General features: G+C 38.1%; 1 protein-coding gene across 2 annotated transcripts in view; it reads left to right on the top strand.

Moving 5' to 3' along the window:
• The window catches only part of LOC130104175 (PH and SEC7 domain-containing protein 1), a 65426-nt gene that overhangs the window by 30203 nt on the left and 11904 nt on the right, over nt 1–23319 (top strand). For both annotated transcript variants that reach the window (XM_056270646.1, XM_056270647.1), the window contains 2 exons: nt 3935–4024; nt 14819–14862. In XM_056270646.1, coding sequence (XP_056126621.1) covers nt 3935–4024; nt 14819–14862 — 134 coding nt within the window. The remainder of the gene's footprint in view (nt 1–3934; nt 4025–14818; nt 14863–23319) is intronic.

Raw genomic sequence — 23319 nt, 5'->3', positions numbered from 1 at the left:
GTTTCACACATAGGTTTCACACCGCAAGCGTGAGCGGCATTTGAGCAGCACGTCAGCGTAACTACATCGTCACTGCAGCTGCAGCTGCAGACACGCGAGAGTATTCACACTGGAAGCGTTTGTAGCAGTGGCGGGCCGTGCATTTCACACCTAGGCCTTCTGTCCTACCTGAATTAATAACTTTTAATAGTGTAGCAGCGCAAAAGACTCTCTATAATTGTTGTTTTTATTTTGCACCGGCAGTTATTGGGTTAATGCGGTGAGTTTGAAAAAAGCCGGTAGAGAGAAACGAGCGCGTGAGTTCGGCTGGTGCGTTTGTGTACAGTTGTTCTTGCGTTCCGATTATAAGTTCAGAAACGGAGCCTCCCTTATCTTGTCGTTCAATGGTTACAATAGTCCTTTTTCAGACGTTACAATAGTATGGATGTTTGAAAAAAAATTACGTTTCGATCATACATTTAAAAGAAAAATTAAGAAAATAATCATATTCACCACGGGGAAAAAAGCATTACTCACCAAAACTACTGATTGTTTTTTACACAAAATCCATCCTTATTTCTTTCCTCAAGAAGACTTACTCTGTTGTACAGGTTATCTGTGCGTTTCAGTTCCAACAATGACGAGTCTAATGCTGAAAGTCGAGTCCCGTCATATTTCTAGCACAAGTTTTAATTCGCTTTAGAGAGTGTCTGCTCGACAGAAGCAGTGGACACAGTCACCGCATAACCTGACGATGTGTACCGCTACAGCTGTCCCATGCTCTCACACAGAGTTTTGAACGAAAGCAATGAGATCAGCGGGACTTTTGCCTTCAAAATCATTCGTGGCATAACTTACATTAGTCAGTTTTTACCCGGACAGATCGAGCAGTGTTCCGTGACTCTGCGTTAAGCTCAGGCTGAATAAGGGATTTTTTCCGGTAGGTTGGATCCTGCTGGGGGTCCAGGAGGGAAAGAAACATTAATTTGTGGGTTGAAAAACTATTAAATCTACAGAAATATATTTTAGTTTGCAGTTCGCTACAGATGCGGATAGCGCGCTCTGAGCATCCAATCAAAGAACGTGAAAATGCCGACGTTATTGTACGCCTGCTAGATGGCCCCGCTGCAGTCAAATCGAAATCTGATTGGCTGATTAAATCTGACTGCTTATCTGATTGGTTAAAGCAACGGTTTCATTGCCATTCATTGTAAGCTACAGGCACCCGCACTGTCGATTCTGAAGGCCTGAAGGCAGATTTCTTTGACCCTGGCAACGCATGATGGCTGAAATATGATTGGATAAAAGCGCTAAAATAAACATACACTACTGGAAGCAGCGCAACCAAGAGAAAAGCTATAAAATTAAGAGAATGAACTATTGGGAATAATTTAATACTCATTCATGGAAAATATTAAAGTGCAAGTCAGTGATTCTGATAGTGTTTAGGCCAGCAGAGAAGGCCTTGCTGGCCCTGACGGCCCACCACTGGTTTGTAGACAGTGTCACAGCAGCGGCTCCAAAGCTACATCGTTAGCCTCATAGCATAATTGCTTAAGTAATTTTGTGTTTTTTCTTGTTTTCCAAAGACATTGAAATATGACTTCGGCATTATATAAGCGAGCAATTCTTTACAAAGACAACTATACATTTGTTTTTAGAAGTTGGTCATTTTATAACATTGATAGTCTTGAAAGTTTGTAATGGGGAGGTGTACAACATTCGCATATAAGTTAAATGTAATACAACAAAACAACCCAGACAATGGCTCCAATCTATTAGTTTCAGTCATACTTTCGATGTTTACAAGATCGCAACTCCGCGGATAAAAAACAAAACACACAAATAAACCACACACTCGGGTTTGATTTGGGTTGTGCTAGCAGCTGTAGCTGTCTGTGTGTTAACGTTACATGAACTAAAAGAACGTTTATATATAATATTTTCTGGCTAGTTTACTTTAGTTTTTTTTTATATATATATATATAATACACAACTTTCACCCAAACTGAATAATTAAAAACAAGTTTTTACCGGGTAAATCTTCTATAAATATTTTAGAGTCTTTATTTTCTTTTATTTGCCTACTCAAGTTCTTGTTAAAACTCACTAGATATGCTAATTCTGTGCATTTTGGGCACTTTTTGTGTGAAATCACATTTATTTTTGTCCATCAAAAGTGTGCTTTCATTTTAATTTAGCGTGAGCAAAGCAAAAAAAAACAGATTCGAAACCCCCGCTTCACTGCTGCTCACGCGCCGCTCCTGCTCGACGCTCACGCGCTGCCTCCGGTGTGAATGCACTCATTGCTTAACATGCACGCCGAAAAAAAATACGCGCCGCTCACGCATGCGGTGTGAAACGGCCGCTAGATACACGCCATCGTGTAGGCTACACATACATCTCTGACCCATCGGCCATCGTCGTCTCCCTCGTCTAATTTCTGTCGCTCTACATACGTCATCTGGTATAATCGAAACGATTGGCTATGAGCTACGTACAGGCGCATTTGATAGACATTCGTAGCACCCAATAAACGGCTCTGGGCATTCGTAAACCACGCCTCAAATACGAGAAAATTAACATGTGGTTCCCAGACCCAAGTCTCAACGAGAATTGGGTCTGGCGTTAGCCAGGCTAGTTGGTAGATGCACCAGGGACCCAATTATAGCACTTACGCACGGAAAAAGTCCGATTTTCATGATATGTCCTCTTTAGCCGCTAATCTAAAAATCCATTTGAAATTCTGAGATTATTAGCCTTCTGGCTTGAAGTCACGATTAAACAGCTCTATTTTTATTACGAACTATAATTTTGACCCCCTATCAAGTTTGTGAAAAAGCACATAATAAAGAAAAACCCCTGCGTTTAATGGAAGGCGGCACTGGAAAAGGCAGAGAGATGATGTCCAGAGGGAACTGTGATCTGTCAATCACTGCTGTCTGTCTGCATCAGCTCCTGCTCAAAGGATATTTAGCATTGCTCCTGTGCCTTTGTTGAAGGGTTTAGGGCTGTCAGTGAACACATAACGCCTGTTATAGGCCAGACTCGCTGTCGCCATGGTAACCGGTTTATGGTCCTGATGAGAACTGAGTGATTTCAGCTTTCCTGTGATGAAACTCTGCTCTACTGTCCACAATATCAGATTATGCATTCCAGACCCTTTCTACAGCTCCAGACATTCATATATTACGAGCCTCAATCACACACTCGCAGATTCAATGTCGGACATGCCATGCTGACTTTAAGAGGGGTAAAATGCTCAAAGTGGCCTGTTAAAATGCCTGACTCTGACATCTCATCTGAAAATAAATTGCAAATGTGCAAACTTTTTTTGAGTACCTATAAATGCATAATAGAAATGTCCTAGACACATTTTATACCAAAATCAAAGGAAAGAACAAAGGAAGAATATACATACACATACACATACACACACGTAAAAATATGCCTACATACACATCAATGCATCCTACACTTTATTGGGATATACATACTTTGGGGGATTTTCACTAAGTTTTTCTGTATTATGACATTTTCCCCGAATTTATTATTGCCAAAATGTGAACAAATCTTCCGTATTACTCCTAAACAGTACTGGAAATCACCCTGCCCAGATTTAAAAAGAAAAATCTGCAATAAATAAATAAATAATAAGAAAATGATAAATGATGTGCTATATACTGTATAGTGTGTGTATATATATATATATATATATATATATATATATATATATATATATATATATATATAATAACTATTTACAATTGTTTTTTTTACAAGTGTGCATTACAATTTAAATAATACAAACTTTTTTTTTTTTTTTTAAGTGTGCTAAATTGCATTTTAAAAGTGCTTAAATGTCATGTAAATAATGATCAAATGTCAGTTATAATGCTTTTTCATAATGCAGTTGTGTTCATTTATCAGGTCTGTTGATCTTTTCTGTTGTTAGAACATTGGCAAGCGAATGTCCTGCTCTCAGTTCATCGGGAATCTGGAAGGACTAAACACTGGCAGTGATTTTCCTAAAGACCTCCTCAAGGTAATGCACTGTATATTGCATAAATATCTCTTGCTAAAGCTGCATGTTGAAACCGCATTGTTTGCATTATTGTGTTATTGATGGTAAATTGTCCACAGTGAAGTTGTTGGAGGATGTGCATGTTTAATAGATAGAGTGCGTGTGTGTGTGTGTGTGTGTGTGTATTGGCACAGGTTGATTGTGTAAACAGCATGTGACAGCAGTGCTATAGCGTTCAGCGCTGCTGTTTGTTATTTGAAGCAAGAGAGATTTGTGTCCCGGTGGGAAGAGATGACTCTTTAGTAGGTCATTTATTGGTTTATATTATTAGATTAGTGCTGTAATATCATTGGTAGGAAACTGGGGATGTTTTGCTTCCATTCATTAACCCTGCAGGCACATTCTGGAGCTAATCAGATGAGTTCTTGAGTTAATTCTAATGAGCTAAACTAGGGCTGGATTAGTTTGGGCTGTGTGTTATCTGGCAGGGAGAAGCTGCCGCTGGACTCTGAGGATGGTCACTTCATTTAAAGGATCATTTGAAGAGGGCAAGATGAAAAAAAAACTCATTTTGATTCAGTGAGATTCAACTATATGTGATGGTTTCTCATTTTACTAGCTTTTAAGAAAAGAAAAGGCAAATTAAAGGGTTAGTTCACCCAAAAATGAAAATTATGTCATTAATGACTCGTAAGCCCGTAAGACCTCCGTTCATCTTCGGGACACAGGAAAGTCCGATAGGTCACTTGCTTTGGTCCGGACCAAATCATTTTTTTTTTTTTTTTTGTACGGTTCGCTTTCACACTGCTCTTTTTGCAAGTGAACCAAAATTTGTAAACAAAACCACATGTGTGCTAAGGCCGTCCATTCATTGGACAAGGATTCTCAAGTAGGGAAATCAGGAAGTGCAAAAAAGGCTCAGCATGGAGATATTTCGTACTGCAATATTTGTTATTTTACTAATTTTGTGTTATTCTGTACAAACGCAATATGAAGAAACTGCGCAGAAGACGGATAAGGTATAAAGTTTTGATTCATAGAGAGGGGATATGTTCACACATTCAAATAATGAGATTCTTATTGTATATACTGCTAACAAGTGCTGTCAATGTTAACGCTTGCGATTTAAGTTTGTCCAGTTTAACGCAGCATCATCCTTGTATATCGTTACATTATATGAACTGCAAAAGCTTTTTTTGCATCTATGCGCGATTAGACTAAAGAGAACGCTCTGTATGTGAATGTCCTGATGCACACACTCATTCATTCATTCCATTCCAATGATGCACACACACGGCGCGCAGAAAGACGCGCAACAGTATCGTGTGGCCAGACAGCGCGCCGGAATTCTCTTTCGCACTTGAACAACAATAACACAAACCATTATGCCAAAATCTCCGACTACGGAAGCCTTTTAACTCAAAGGCGCAGTGCTTTCTTGCAATTGGGTCGGTTCATGTTCACACCGTAAACGAACCGTACCAGAGTTCGTTTGGAACCGGACCGAGACCACCTCTTCAGCTGGGTCTCGGTTCGGTTGTTTGGTCCGCACCCGAGTTCGATTGCTATATTCACACCTGCCCAAAAGGTCCGCACCAAGGGGGGAAACCAACTAGAGTTCGATTCAATCGAACCAAACAAGGCAGGTGTGAATACACCCTAAGATTTAGTCCGAGAGCTTTCTGTCCCTCCATTGAAAATGTGTGTACGGTATACTGTCCTTGTCCAGAAAGGAAATAAAGACATCATCAAAGTAGTCCATGTGACATCAGTGGGTTAGTTAGAGTGTTTTGAAGCATCGAAAATACATTTTGGTCCAAAAATAACAAAAACTACGACTTTATTCAGCATTGTATTGTCTTCCGGTTCTGTTGTGGATCCTAATATGTGAAAGAGAGCAGTAATGATTCCAATGTCATGTGACCTCATGAAGTTGTATGTTTTTATCTACCATCGTCCAGTATTTCGCATTTATTTATTTTTTACTTTTCGGGTTAAACATTTGTCAGTCAGACAAAATAATGAATCAAGAATGAGATGTTACTACTTATCACATTTGGGTGTATTTTTCACACAGGAAGTGAAAGGTCGTTTTGCAAAATGCATTCAGCAAATTTCATGCGGAACAGTTTTATACCACGCACATTATACAATACTCAGAAATAGAAAGAGAATTATGACAGTATGCTATTCTGAACAATAGTGGGTTAGTGTTGGTTCCAGTCTGGTTTGCACTGACCCATCCTTCAGTAATGGCCTCGTTTGGGAAGCGGCTTCACATTGGGACTGTAGAAAAGCCGAGAAAATCCTGTTTTTCATGGCGTGAGTGCTTGGAAATCTCCGTGCTCTCATAAAGCCACAGCAGTGAGGTTTATCTGAGGAGCTGCTTGTGTTTTAGTCGTCATCTTCTTGATGAAAACACTGACTCCTCGCTGGGATAGAAGCAGTTTGAAGAGCGATAGACGAGAGGAGATGGATATCGTTCATGCCAAGTGCTTTACAACAGTCTCTATAGCTTTTATGACGACCTCACTTTCTCTCTCCCTCTCTTTTAGTTTTCTTTCCCTCCGGCGATCCTTTTCTCTGTCCCTCGCAACATCAGTTCTCACATTCTTTCCTCCTACTCGTTCTCTTTCTCTCATTTAAACTCAACAGCTGAGCAGGGCAGCTTATATAAGCACATCTCACTCACACATTGTCATATAAAGCAAAGCTGTTATTGTGGGGTGCTAATTATTGCATGAACGGTTATTGTTTATTATAAAATTGATTGTTTTTGGCTCTGAAATCTGATTGGATGAGCAACTTTCAAAGACGACACACACACACACACCATTGATCACACATCAGAAAGATTATATTGATATGGCATGTTGCTTGCCACCATCGAAACTGTAAAAAAATTAACCATGGGTTCTTGTGGCTTGCTTTATTTATTATAAAATAAAATATTATAAATAAACTATATATATATATATATATATATATATATATATATATATATATATATGCTTATTATACGTGTGTTTGTATAATATTATTTTATGTATAATAAATTGTATAATTATAATATTTATGTTACAACTATAAAAATAAATATTATGTATGGTAATGTTATATTATTATGGAAGCTTGTTTCCGCCACTGAATAAAAAAATAAATAATAATAAATGCGACTTTATTTCTCACAATTCTGACTTCATATCTCGCAATTGTGAGATAAAAAGTCGCAATTGCGAGATATAAAGTCGCAATTATGAGAAATAGTCGCAATTGCGAGAAAAAAAGACTTTTTTTCTCACAATTGCGAGTTTATATCTTGAAATTCTGACATCTTTTCTCAGAATTGTGAGATATAAACTCGCAATTGCGAGTTATCAGGCCAATTCTAAGGGGGGAAAAAGACCGATTCAGATGAATTCTGACTTTACAACACGCAATTTCGACTTTATATCACGCAATTCGGACTTTATAACCTGCAATTGCGACTTTATATCAATAAATTCTGACTTTACAACACGCAATTTCGACTTTATATCACGCAATTCTGACTTTACAACACGCAATTTCGACTTTATATCACGCAATTCGGACTTTATAACACGCAATTGCGACTTTATTTCACGCAATTCTGACTTTTTTTCTCACAATTGCGAGTTTACATCTCGCAATTCTGACTTTATAACACATAATTGCGAGTTTATATCTTGAAATTCTGACATCTTTTCTCAGAATTGTGAGATATAAACTCGCAATTGCGAGTTATCAGGCCAATTCTAAGGGGGGAAAAAGACCGATTCAGATGAATTCTAACTTTACAACACGCAATTTCGACTTTATATCACGCAATTCGGACTTTATAACCTGCAATTGCGACTTTATATCAATAAATTCTGACTTTACAACACGCAATTTCGACTTTATATCACGCAATTCGGACTTTATAACCTGCAATTGCGACTTTATATCAATAAATTCTGACTTTACAACACGCAATTTCGACTTTATATCACGCAATTCTGACTTTACAACACGCAATTTCGACTTTATATCACGCAATTCGGACTTTATAATACGCAATTGCGACTTTATTTCACGCAATTCTGACTTTACAACACGCAATTGCGACTTTATATCTCTCTATTCTGACTTTATAACACACAATTGCGATTTTATATCACACAATTCTGACTTTATATCTCGCAATTGTGAGAAAAAAAGTCAGAATTGTGAGATAAAAAGTCGCAATTATCTTTTTTATTTTTCATTCTGTGGCGGAAACAAGCTTCCATATATTATAGTGAGTATATGTGTTTGTGTATGTGTGTGTATGTATCTGTGTGTGTATATATATATATATATATATATATATATATATATACACTCAGCTAAAGGATTATTAGGAACACCTGTTTAATTTCTCATTAGTGCAATTATCTAATCAACCAATCACATGGCAGTTGCTTCAATGCATTTAGGGGTGTGGTCCTGGTCAAGACAATCTCCTGAACTCCAAACTGAATGTCAGAATGGGAAAGAAAGGTGATTTAAGCAATTTTGAGCGTGGCATGGTTGTTGGTGTCAGACGGGCCGGTCTGAGTATTTCACAATCTGCTCAGTTACTGGGATTTTCACGCACAACCATTTCTAGGGTTTACAAAGAATGGTGTGAAAAGGGAAAAACATCCAGTATGCGGCAGTCCTGTGGGCGAAAATGCCTTGTTGATGCTAGAGGTCAGAGGAGAATGGGCCGACTGATTCAAGCTGATAGAAGAGCAACTTTGACTGAAATAACCACTCGTTACAACCGAGGTATGCAGCAAAGCATTTGTGAAGCCACAACACACACAACCTTGAGGCGGATGGGCTACAACAGCAGAAGACCCCACCGGGTACCACTCATCTCCACTACAAATAGGAAAAAGAGGCTACAATTTGCAAGAGCTCACCAAAATTCGACAGTTGAAGACTGGAAAAATGTTGCCTGGTCTGATGAGTCTCGATTTCTGTTGAGACATTCAGATGGTAGAGTCAGAATTTGGCGTAAACAGAATGAGAACATGGATCCATCATGCCTTGTTACCACTGTGCAGGCTGGTGGTGGTGGTGTAATGGTGTGGGGGATGTTTTCTTGGCACACTTTAGGCCCCTTAGTGCCAATTGGGCATCGTTTAAATGCCACGGCCTACCTGAGCATTGTTTCTGACCATGTCCATCCCTTTATGGCCACCATGTCCCCATCCTCTGATGGCTACTTCCAGCAGGATAATGCACCATGTCACAAAGCTCGAATCATTTCAAATTGGTTTCTTGAACATGACAATGAGTTCATTGTACTAAAATGGCCCCCACAGTCACCAGATCTCAACCCAATAGAGCATCTTTGGGATGTGGTGGAACGGGAGCTTCGTGCCCTGGATGTGCATCCCACAAATCTCCATCAACTGCAAGATGCTATCCTGTCAATATGGGCCAACATTTCTAAAAAATGCTTTCAGCACCTTGTTGAATCAATGCCACGTAGAATTAAGGCAGTTCTGAAGGCGAAAGGGGGTCAAACAGTATTAGTATGGTGTTCCTAATAATCATTTAGGTGAGTGTATATATATATATATCATTATATATATCATTTGTAAATGATTTTGTGGTCCTGTTATTTTTAGTGTAGATTTATTTATTTACGAAGCTATTATATACTTTTTATATTTACTAATATTTACTTACTAATTGTATTTATATTATTATTTATGGTTTTATATTGTTTTATGTTTATATTATTTTATGTGTAATATATTCTTAAATTAAAAAATTAAATAAAATATAATTTAATAAATATAAATTTAAATAAAATAAATATTATTTATGGTAATATCATATACTGTGTGTGTGCGTGTGTGTGTTATATTTAGAGTGTAGGTGTATTTATTTATTTATAATATGATATATTGTTTTCTAAATAATTTCGTACAAGTTCCTATTATGTTTACAATGTGGACCGTGTGTTTTTTTTATTTATTTGTATTTATTTACACCATAGTGGACACCATCCAAGAGTATTTTTTTGCACATGTATTTGTTAATTTAAAGTTGTTTTATGCTTTGTGAGTTCATTTTCAGTCACATCTGTTGTGGAAAATGAGGTCAAATGCAAAGATTTGGTGCCTGTGTGCCCCGGAGGAGGCATTTATTTAGTGCGGCGGTGGAAGACGATGGATTTGTAACTGCGTCTCTCACACGTGGGCTGCTTGTGGGCTTTTGCACACGCTGGTGATGAAGAGTGCTTGAAGTGCGTCGTCGTCATGGCGATGGAGGGGGCGGGAACCGAGGCCCTGGCACTGATAGGGTGGTCACGGGTTGACGGCGACCCATTTTAGTGCAAGTCTGTCTGTGTAGTGAGATAACGACAGACGGAGAGTGGAAACAATTAGCTTTCTCCTGTTGAGCCAACTCGCTGTGCTGAGACTGAGCGGGGAATCGCTTTGTGTCCTGATCAACTCAAACATTCATCCAGTCCCTGCACAGTGACACATCATATCCTCCACAACAAGTATTGCTCAGACCTTACCAAAAATAGCCATGCACTTTTTGTTTCTTATTTGTTACAGTGAATTTTGAGTAAAGATTGTGCAAGGAAATGTTCATTTAAGTTGCTTCTAATTTCATATTTTCTCGTTTTCTCGTTTCCACTGATGTTCTTTTGAAACATCTCGAATCATCCTGGAGAACCTGATCGTCAGGTTTTGTTCATTTTGCTCCAGTGCTGCGGTCAGTAAATCAAAAGGGAAATTAACTTGATTTCAAAATTTATATACATTTTTTTTGTTCAACTTTTTACACCAACAGATAATAAAATTGTAGTCTTGGATATTAAATTTTAATAATATTTTAGGATGTTAAAACTATAAAAATGCAAATGAATTCTGCCCGAGATCTGTTTTGAATATGTATTAAAGGGAGATTAATAATAAATGAACCATATTTCGAATTCATATGTTGTAGCTGTTATAAGGGCAAAAAGTAAATCTAAATTTATCCTAATTTATACCTATTTTTATTTTTTTTATAATCAAGACATTTTTAAATAAATACATGCTTCTATTTGCAGTTGTTCATATATATATATATATATATATATATATACACACACACATTAAATCTGATAAAACTGGTCAAGAAGGTCATACTGTATTTCACTCCAAAAGAAAAAAATCTCTCTTCTGTAATGCAAAAAAATTTATTTATTTTTATTTTGGTGTGAAATGTGATGTGACTGGATGTGTTTTAATTAGCTTCACCCCTTTTTATCTCGTCTCGTCTCAATGCTTTTTTTATAGACTACATTTTTATAGAATATTTTCCATGTCACACTTGTAGTTTTATGATGTTCTTTGTGTTCATCTCTCTCCCATAATTCCATAATTCCATGTTCTCTCCCTCTCTATCCCACCTCTGAGGACAAGTTCTGAATGTTAATCAGCATTCAAAGTAAAGCAAGCCGTGTGTGTGTGTGTGTGTGTGTGTGTGTGTTGGATCGCTGTGATTGGCTGCCTGAAACCTGAGGAGGGGGGGGGAGAGAGAGAATGAGCGAGCGAGAGAGCTTCAGCCTCCTTCGAGTCTCTGAGATTTAGAGACTTTCCATCTGCGAGCCTGAAAGATAAGACAGGAGGCAGACAGAGAGCACACAGGACAGCGCGAGGCACTGGACATTTTCAGATCATACGTGGACGTACCTGTGACTCTGTGCCGGCCAGAGGGAGACCGCATCTACACACACACACACGGACCAAAAAAATCCATCAGCTCTTCCAGGACAGATGGATCCCAGATGGACTGATAGATAAACGCATGCAAAGAGGAGGGATGCAGATCTTTTGAAAGCGTTTGGTTGAGGTGGGAAGAAAACACATCCACCTGAACATCTCGTCTGCATCTCAGAAGCAACAGGCTCACAGATCCTTCTGTGTCATTCTCCCGGTCTTCGTGTGGGATTGTTTGTGCATCATCTGGAGCGGGTGCAGGTGTGGGGATTGCTGTGTGTTTTCTGACGAGCTGACCGCCTCGTTTTTGTGAGGGCGTTTCATGTTTTATCCCGGTTTCCGTTCGCCTCATTCCATCTGTCAGATCCTGGCTGTTCTTTCACACTTCTGAAAGCTTTGCTTGCCATCTGTGGCATCACTCAGTGTGTGTGTGTGTGTGTGTGGCATCGCTGGTGCATGGGCAATGTGTAGCTTGTAGAAGTTGTCCCAATGGTGTTTGTGAGTGACCACTACATGTGTTCAGTGTCCGCGAGGGAAATTTTGTACATTTCAGCATCATTGTCATTTTTTATTTTGCTCTAACACACTCTGGTTTCAGTGGTTTAGTTCTGCGTTTCCTCAGTCAGCGTCTCACAAATGAAACGTAACGTGTGTTGAGATTCGCTTGTGAATCCTACAGATGGTCACAGACTGTTTATTACACTTTATTTACACTTATTGTTCTCATCAATCTATCTAAGCACTTGGATTAGGTCATGTTCTGTTGTTTGTAATCTGGATTTTTGTATTTTTTTTGTCTTTTGGAGTTACCTCGTCGTCTTGTGGAAGAAGACATGCTGGGTTTTCTCAAGTTATTCTCATATTGAAGATATTTTTTCCTGAAAACTCACTGCGAGATCTAAACCCCCACCTGGAGTTAATAGTTTCCCACAGTGCACTGCGTTCTCGAGCATGATTGGAGTGAACAGTCTGCATTCGGCCGGGCGCTTCCGCTCACGTTCGCTCTGCTCGGTCCGATACGGGCGAGATTTCCGTATGATGGACCCGTTCCGTTACCCACGAACGCCCCGATCCCGGTCGCTCAAACCTCTGGTGTTCCCGGACCTCCTGGGAAAAGCTCAAGATGGGAAGAACCACCCGCAGGCCCGCAAGAGGAAGAGGGTAACCCTGTCTCGCTTCACTTTACCACTCATCTGATCATCTGTCATGTTTGCTGCCCCAGAGGCCAAGAAATGACATGGTTATTCCAACATGCAATCATTATTCTCCACTTTTGTTCTGACACAATACTTAATTTGTTTTTTAATGGGATAATTCACCCAAAAATGAAAATTGTTGTTCCAAACCTGTATGAGATTCTGTCTTCTGTTGAACACAAAAGAAGATATTTAGAAGAAGACAGTTGATGGTAGCCATTGACACACACACACACACACACAGAGGCAGAGTGAGATGAAATGTTCAGACCAGGTACCAGGTTGAGCCAGAAGGTTCAACAACATTTAAAAAAAAAATGAAAATAAAATCTATACTGTGACAGAAATTAGTCTTTGATTAATGTCTAAATATACATCCAAATGCAATACCTGCTAAAAAAATAATTATACCTGAATGCAGTGTTACCAACAGTCTTCAAAATATGTTCTTTTGTGTTCAGCAGAAGAAAGAAACTCATACAGGTTTGGAAGTAGTTGACAGTGAGTAAATGATGACAGAATTGTAATTTTAGGGTGAACTATCACTTTAAATACGTTATGGAAGAGTATTTACTTTTAGGAGAATAGATGGGCTGAAGGTTCATTTACATGAACTAAAAGGGGGGGAAAAAACTTCTTTTGATTCCAAATTTAAAGTACACTTATAATACTCTCTTTTTAATTGTGTGTGTGTGTGTGTGTGTGTGTGTTTTGAAGGAATAAAGTCAGCACATGTTTAGTACACTACACTCTACACTCATAATAATGAAGGTTCTTTACTGACATTGATGGTTCCATAAAGAACCTTTAACATCCACGGAACGTTTCCATTCCACAAAAGGTTCTTTAAAGTGGAAAAAGATTCTTTAGATTATTAAAATTGTTGACTGAAAGGTTCTTTGAGGAACCAAAAATGGTTCTTCTATGGCATTGATGCTAAAACACACATTGAGAAGCTTTATTTGGAAGAATGCAGCTGAGGTTGTGTTTGAGATGAACCTTGGTTTGTTTTGTCCCGAGGGACTGAGAGATTATTAGCTGTTGATGATGCTGAGGTTTCTTGATGAAAGGACATAACATGCTTATTAGAGAGCCTCACACATGCATGTTCATCTTACCATCTAAATAAGGACATACCATAGACTTTTACTGCTTTGATATAAATCATATTATTATCCCCAACCCAAGCCATAACTTTACATTTTTTACAATTTAATAAAACAAAATCACATTTATTTAATTAATGAATCATTATCCTTGAGAATGTTCTCATATGGAGGTTTTGTCAAATACAGGGACAGTCTTTGACTCGGTTTAGATAGTTAATTTGCTAAGACAGGATTCCACTGTGACGCAGGTGTTTTACGACTGACGTCCACACACTCGTCATTTACACCGATGATGTGTCAATGAAGTGCTCAAGATCAGTAGGAAACTGATTCTGTTTTAATAATCTCTTGTATTGAAAGAGAAGATTTTATTCAATTGAATTCCTTTTTTATTTGTTTTTATTTTATTATTACCTTTCTTATATTATATTAATATATAATATTTCTGTATATTTCCGATATAAAATGTAAAAAGTTTAGATTTTTGGTTGTAGAGTTAATTTAATGCTTTACTGATTTTTAGGTATGGCCAGAATGACTTTGCAACTGTGTTTGGGTCAAATGTGTTTATTTTGGGGTTTTGTCATCTCTCACGGCCTGATTATGATGCCAGTTACAGCAGAATATATATGATGCAACTCATACGCAGCCTCTGAAACCAAACTCAGTCATTCACAGCTTAGGTGTGAGTGTTACTGACTGTCTCTCTCTCTCTCTCCCTCTCTCTCTCTCTCTCTCTCTCTCTTTCCGCAGGCCCTGTACAACTCTATTAAAAATGAAAAGCTGCAGTGGACAATGTAAGTGTGTTTTCTTCCTGCTTTCACTGATAATAACTGGAAGGTTTTACAGTAGATGCAATGTGTTACTACCAAACTACCCACATAGAAACACGAGTCAACTAATTCTGACTGTCCTTGCTGAACACATCACCATGGTAACCATAGTTTCCTCCAAAATAGCGCAGTTACTGCCACTATTGTAAAATCTGCTACTATATGGTATATACAGTGACAGTATTTGCTCATGCAAAAGTTGCATTACCAAGCATCTGCTAAAGTGTTCTCGTTTGTTTTCTCTTGCTCTTGCTAATATTTAGGCCTCAATGATATGAATTGCATATAATATTTCCACACAGTTTTAACATGCACAAACTAATAAACTTAATGTGATATATATTTATTGAAACGGGATCTCTACACTTAAAAAAAAAATCATAGAGTATTTGCATCTATTTGGTTTTATTTTAATATTTATATTTTCAAAATGCATTTATTCAAACTGCTTAGAATCAGCATAAATCTGAACATGAAAGTATGAACATGATTAAAATATTGCTAGCTGTGGATATTCAAGCAATATTCGGCTTGTTAAAATTGAAACCAATTGGATTTATTGATGACAAATTAAAACATTCGGTTTATTAGTAATTTTACAGAATTCATACCCGTTTCATTCATGCATGACTGACAAATATGCATCACATTAAGTTAATGTTAAATCTGTGTAATGCATATGAATGGAAATTGTATATGCATTTCAAATACATAATCTTAAATTTAGGTCTATGATTTTTGTAGTGTCTAGATATTGAGCGCAAGTCTATCAGATTGATATATGTGTCCATTTTATGGTCTAGCAGGCCCGAGTGCATGTGTGATGGCTTGGAAAGTAAATTCATTGTTTAATAGTGATGCTTTATAGCTGTAATAATTTTGATGTGATTGCCAATGTAAATGTTCACACGGCTGAAAGATACAAGAGAGATGTCTCAGGGGGGAAATGGTTCCAAACAGTGAAACAAAAGCAGGTTTCAGGCCACATTTATGCGAGTTGTTTGCTAGAAACAATATTGTGTCAGAGGCTGGCTATTCTCTCTCTCTATATATTCACACTCACCAATTAAAGACCCTGGCTTTCCGAGCGCCGTTGCTATGGTTACGGCTCCATGGATACCGCTGCATAGTTACCGCTCGGCTCTGTTCTGTCGATATGAATTCACCCCCTCTCTCTCACACACACACACAGAGCCCTAACCTTGTTCTCATCCACGCGCCCACACACACACACGCCAGAACGCTCTTGAAAGGGTCCCGTTCGCATCCTGAGCAAAGGTGAACCCACAGACACCTACTGCAGCTCCCAAAATAGCCTCCCCGTCCCTCCCTGAGCTCATGAACGAGTGCGCAGCAGAGAAACGCCACTTCATCCGCATCCAGCGGCTCAAACTTTGATTCTGGGATCTTGTACATGTGTTTTTATGCCGAAACATTAGGTTTCTGTGGTGCATTAAATTATTATTCTATACATTCCCTGTTGCTGTGTCTAGCTGGCTGCCATAGATTATTTTTGTTGAAATTTTGAGAATGACTTGATAGTCTTGGACGCACTGGGTTGAGAATGATAAACAAATCTTTTATTTATACATAGCTGTCATAATAGATTAATTCTGATTGGTCAATGCGTGTTTGAAGTTCGACAGTAAAATATTTTTGTATAATGCGTGTCTTTTCACATCACTGCGATTTATAATGCATGGTAACACTTTATTTTAAAGGGGTCCTATTATGCCCTTTTACGAAGTCTTGATTTTGTTTTTGGGGTGTACTAGAATATGCTTTCATGCTTGATTATTAAAAAAACACATGATTTTTCCCATATTTTACATTATCACTGCTCCTCTCTCTGCAGTCTGTCCCGAACGCGTTGTTTTCAATGAAGCCCCTCCCTCCGAAATACGAGTGTGCTGTGATTGGTCAGCTGGCCCAGTGTGTTGTAATAGAGGTGTGCAGATGTGATGTCACTTTGTAGGCCAACCGCGGGTTAGCATTACTCTGGTTCCCTCGACAAAAACCCAATAGGATTTTCCCATAGGCTTTTGAATTATCGCTCTGTGACCAACAAAAGTTTATGACACTTGCACGTTTTGTCCATCAAGAAAATTATCACAGATAAACACAACTTGAAAGTGTTTTGAGCTTGTGTTCACCACAGACCTTATTTCAGCCATTTAACCAAAATCCCATAAAAAAATAAACATTGACTTTGGGACTATGGAACCGGAAATGCTCACAATTTCCGTGAGGTATGTCATACCTGCACCACTCTATTGGCAGCGCTTAGCGTGTGTTTGGGAGATGTCTCGCCCCTCCATAACCACGAGTTCTGCTCTAGTGTAAATATGAAGGATGGCGGCAATTTCAAACCCGATTCAGACCCTGACAATGTTAACTAACAAGAGGAGCATCCAGAATGGATTTCATGCACCGACTTTGCAAGCACGGATTTCACAGGACGTTTCAGTGGTATGTTTTTCTTGTACATTATAGGTATCCACCATTTAATCATGATATTTGTCTGAAAACTATGGTCATACAAACAGTAATCGATCTCAAAAACATGGTTGATTTTCCTAAGGAGCGAGAGCTTACAAAGCTCTAGTAAACAACACTAATGTTGGCTAGCAGGAGAGCGTAGCAACAACATCAAACTTATAATTAGAACTGTTAATAGATGCAACTACAAATAATAAGACATATTTACAAGTTGTGATCCATAAACAACAGATTGTCCTGAAAAAGTGGAACTGCTCTGTTTCAGGGGAAGCTTTTGTGTGTAGCCTGTTATGGTTCTGGAAGCTGTTCTCCGTAAAATATGCAGCACACAGATAAACATCAGAATTATAATGTCCAGGAACAGTGTTTAAAATACATTTTACCCACTGTAAGTCCGAAAAACAGCATCTCTTCGACAGCAGCAGCTCATCCAGGCCTCGGCTGCTTTTCTGCATATTCAGAGGGCCGGGATTATTTAAATGAGAAACATTATGGATTCATAAAGCCCAGAAAAATTACTTTGTAGTCCAAATGAGCCGTTCGTTGCAGCTCTTGAAAAGGGGATTCTGCTAAATAAAATATCTCTTTTTGGAGTGGACTTTGAGCTTTGTAACCTTGCAGATCTTTTTATGCTCAAACGGCAACATTACACACTAACTAAAGTTGAAAAAGTGAAAAAGCATAAAACGACCCCTTTAAGGTGCCGTAGTTACACATGCTACATGTACTTACTATAGTGATAGCAGTAAATTATGCAAAATTACAAGTAAATAATCCTAAACCAAACCATAACTGCAACTCTATACAAGTACATGTAGTACTTATATCGAGTACTTATTTGTACTCAGTACTTATTTGAGGGAGTACAATGTAACTACGTCACTTTAACTGGATATGACTATTGACTGGAGTAAAAAGTAGTTTTGATTAGCATATAATTAATGATTAAGGCTATATTGGTTTACTGTTGCAGTGTTCATCTTGTTTTCTATGTGGTAATGAAATATTTTTATTAGCAGAGGTTTTAATAAATTTAATATATTATTACATTTTATGCGTTTTCTTTTGGGGATCTTTGTTTTTGCGATAATTACCAGCTAACTGTACACTACCGTTCAGAAGTTTGGGCTATATTTATTTAATAAACTACTGTAATATTGTGAAATATTATTACTATTTAAAATAAGTGATTTTTTTATTCCTGTGATCAAAGCTGAATGTTCAGCATCATTACTCCAGTCTTCAGAGTCACATGATCCTTCAGAAATCAGTATAATATGCTGATTTGCAGCTTAAGAAACATTCCTGATTATTATCAATGTTGTGCTGTTTCATATTTTCGTGGAAACACCAGCAGATTAAACCCGCCGTTCCTCAGACAGGAGTGTTAATGAACTCTTATTACCCGACACAAGACTCTCATGCACGGCATTCATCACGATGTCACAAAATGATCAATATTGAAGTAATTTCCCCCTGTGTGAGAGGGAGAGAAAGAAGAGAGACTGGGACAGATAGAGGCAGATTCAGAGAGAAAAGGGGGAATGAAGCGTTTCAACCGAGAGACGGGCTTTTGTAGTGTGAGAGGATGAGAGTTTACAGAGAGCTGGTGATGTTACTGTGTGTGTGTGTACATGTTTTTCTATCCCAGTGGGGACTTAACCCTGAATGCACACAGACTCATGGGGACTCGTGTCACTGTGGGGACCTAAATTGAGGTCCCCATGGGTAAACACGCTTATAAATCACACAGAATAATTTTTTTTGAAAATGTAAAAATGCAGAATGTTTCCTGTGATGGATAGGGGCAGTGTAATGGGATAGAAAATACAGTTTTACAGTATAAAAACCATTACGTCTATGGAGAGTCCCCACAAAGATAGTAAACCAGACCTGTGTGTGTGTGTGTGTGTGTGTGCAGATGATCAGTCAATACTTGAGAATTGTTCAACAGGCGCTCCTGTTTTCCCAGCATGCCTCTCTCTGAATCTAATCATTCTGCCCTTTCCTGATTACATGTTTCATCCGGTGTCTGTTCTTTCTCTCTGCTTCAACTCTTTCTCCTCCACTATTTCTGTCTTTGAGTGCTGGATGATATATTGAAAATTCACAATATATTTATTTTTGCCTATATATTTTTCTTAGACCAGTGACATTTAGATCATTACAACAGATTTTTTAGTGATTTAAACCTATTTACAAAATTCAGCTTTTAAAAGTTGAATCTTCTTGAATCAGTTCAAACTTAATCAATTCAATTATTGATAGTCTCCACGTGGCTTTATTCAAAGGTTGCAATACAATTTCGAAATGCTTGAGACCGTAAGAAACACCCTAGCATTATAGTTACAAATAATACAATTTTAAAATGTTGTAATTTTAAAGTGCATTAACATCCATCACATGCATTCTCAGGCTTGACGTCAAAGTTTTAAACCCGCCGTTCCTCAGACAGGAGTGTTAATGAACTCTCATTACCCGACACAAGACTCATGCACGGCATTCATCACGATGTCACAAAATGATCAATATTGAAGTAATTTCCCCCTGTGTGAGAGGGAGTTTATTCATGTGATCAAAGCTGAATGTTCAGCATCATTACTCCAGTCTTCAGAGTCACATGATCCTCCAGAAATCACTCTAATATGATGATCTGATGCTCAAGAAACATGAATTATTTTAAAAGTTCAAATCAGTTGTGCTGCTTCATATTTGTGTGGAAACCATTATGCATTTTTTCAGGATTCTTTGATGAACAGAAGGTTCAAAAGAACAGCTTTTATTTTAAATAGAAATCTTTTGTAACATTATAAATGTCTTTACTGTCACTTTTTTGTCAATTTAAAGTGTCCTTGCTGAACAAAATTATAATTAAAAAAGAAGCAAATCTTACTGACTCCAAACTTTTGAACAATAGTGTACATTTACTCTAAATTAACATTAAATTGAAGTAGTATTTTTTTTGCTGTATTTTACTTTTTGATCAGAACATTTTAAATCGAATTGGCTACAAATGTATTTTTAGTTTAAATAATGGAAACAATAAATAAATAAAAGTTGAGTTGCATATTGAAATTGTCCAAAGGCTTTAAAATGATGATGTACAGTTTGTTCATCTGTATCACTCATGTGTCTTTGTCAGGTTGTGAAGTCTTGGTGTGTGTGTGTGTGTGAGCGTGTGTGAGCGTGTGTGTGTGAGCTGTGTGATTAGTGTCATTAGTCTCTCAGTGTTTCATGAAATCATGTCTGGAGTCGAGCCGAGATCGTTTCTCGAGCAACATCAGTTCTGCTGTAATGGCTCTGGGTAAATTTATTCTTTAGGTTGCGTTTCTTTCCCCACCAGTCCTCCGACCATCACACACACACACACTCTCTCTCTCTCTCTCTCTCTCTCTCTCTCTCTCTCTCTCTCTCTCTCTCTCTCTCTCTCTCTCTCTCTCTCTCTCTCTCTCTCTCTCTCTCTCTCTCTCTCTCTCTCTCTCTCTCTCTCTCTCTCTCTCTCTCTCTCTCTCTCTCTCTCTCTCTCGCTGACAGTTACCAGGCAACAGGCTTTAAGTTTAATGCACATGCTCAGTGCGAGACTGATTGACTGATTTTTTCACCCATTTTAGAGCAGTAGTCGGGTTTCTTATTGTGTCATTTGAATGCTTATTGTTGTCATGTGATCATTTCAGAACATCTGTAATTGTATCAAGAAGGACATTTTTGACATCTGAGAGATTCCGTATTAAGTAAATGTTAGATTGCATGTGCAAAAGATCATCACCATAATGCGAGAGGTTTTATTTCACCGTTATTACAGTAGGTAATGTTAAAGACTTAAGTATAGTAGCAACAACGCTTTTAGGAAAGATACTGTTTCTGTTTCTCTGTTTTTGTAGTATTGGTGGCTGGTTAGCTGTTGGTTTGTGGAGGTGAGTTGAAGTTTTTGGGCTGTTTAGGCCACCGTAGCTCATGATTTCCAGGTTGGCTTCTGTGGAGTGTCTGTCCCCTGAGAAACATCACGCGGACGGGACGGCAGTGTGATGTGTGTCCTTTCTCTGAGAAACACACCATTAAAGGGGTCTGTTAACTGACCTCAGACAATCCGAAGTGTGTTCACGAGAAATATTACACCTCTGAGTGTCCCGAATGTGACGAGAGAACTCATAAAACAGCCGAGAAAGACATGAACATTCACACAGACACACTCCTGCTTTTAAAGGGCTTGTACTCTACATTTTATGCTTACATTCCAACTCTACTCACTCATTTTATTTTAATTATTATTTAGTCGCTCTCTTATTTTTTCTCTGAGGCATCATTAATATATTTGATTTTTTATAGATTTTTTTTATTCTATATTTTCCATGTTTGTGTTCATGTATTTTTGTCTTTTTTTTTATTAGTTTTTATTTTTTAACTGTCTTTTATATATACATTTTTTTTGTTTTAGTAATTTTAGTACTTCAACAAACAATAATATATATATATATAAATATATTTTTTTTAGTTAACATTTATTTTATTTCAAGAAACAAATATGTTTTAATAGCTTTAGTTTTGTGCAAGTTTCAGTTAATGTAATAAAAACAATTGCTCTAAAAACATTGCTTAATTTTTCATGGTTATTTCCACCTGTTTTTGCATCTGTTCCTTTAAGACTTCTATATGTAAATGACCTCTAGCATTCATCATGCATCACCAAATAGGCGTTGATATGTAAACGCAGGCGGTCTTGTGTTAAAAATGAACAGACAGTGGCATTCGTAGCCTGTTTTACTTGTGTAATATGTCATATTTCCTAATGAAAAATGATGTTTTACGGGGGAGGGGAGCTAGGCTGGGGTTTATTTCCCATTTCAACTGCCTGGATTGGGAACAATGGACATTACATGCGGAATGGAGGATGAACAAAGTAAGAGGGATTTGTGACATCACCCCAAAAGGATATTTGTTTTGGAGGCAGAGTAAAGTAAAAAAAAATCAAAGTGCATGACAAATAAAGTTATTTTCTTCTAAAAAACGAATCTTCAGCAATTCCAGTCTCACTTCCTGTTACATACCATGTAACAATGTTACAAATTTGCATAATGTCAGCCTGTGGTCTTCATTGGCTGCCTGCAAACAACGTCTACTTTTCTCCGCCCTCAAACACTATAGTTGTAGCTGAAGAGTTTGGTTCACGTTGTCTACATGTTTTCAGTTCTTCGAATCTACTTTACATGCGCTTCCGAAGGATAAGGAGTTAATACGGTAACATAGACCCCATCGTTTCTGTTCGTATCACTGTTGCTGCGTCCCAATTCGCCTACTTATACTACGCCCTAAAAGTATGTACTCTTTTTGTGAAGAAAAAGTACATACTTTTGAGTGTGTAGCAAAAGAGTAGGCAAGCTTTGGGACATACTACTTCGGCATCTTTAACGGACAAATCTGTCGCGTGCGTCACCGTAAACTGCCCTGTCAATCATCTCGTCACAGTTAAAATCCTTCATTCAATCTAATATAACTTCTTACAGGGCCGGCGCTCCGCACACGCACATCACGCACTGCGCGTAGGGCACCAAGTGCTTGGGGGGGCACCAAAAAATCTGGGTCGTGAAAAATCATCACAATAGGCTACTAGTATAAATAACAAATAAAAAATGTCTAAAGCATGTTAATATACAAAAGCAATACAAAAGTAATATAGGCCTAGACCAAATTAGTCGAGAAAAAGGTGAATCTCCTGTGCCAGTCTCCCTCTGGTGCCCCCCCTTCCCCACCTCCCAGTGGTCTGTTCGATTATGCCTCAATCAATGTAAAATTTGGCAGACACCGACCTCAGACATGGCCTCGAAAAGGCACCAAGAGTTGGGGGCGGAAAAAAGGAAAAAGAATAGACAGCGGGATGATACTCGCGCGTCGCTTGCAGGTAGACAATGTTTTAAATAAAAATGT

Source organism: Rhinichthys klamathensis, unplaced genomic scaffold (assembly GCF_029890125.1).
Source record: "Rhinichthys klamathensis goyatoka isolate OS25496 unplaced genomic scaffold, OSU_Roscu_1.1 h1tg000304l_1, whole genome shotgun sequence".
In the NCBI taxonomy this organism is placed as follows: domain Eukaryota; kingdom Metazoa; phylum Chordata; class Actinopteri; order Cypriniformes; family Leuciscidae; genus Rhinichthys; species Rhinichthys klamathensis.
This window is presented reverse-complemented; position numbering and strand designations above follow the sequence as displayed.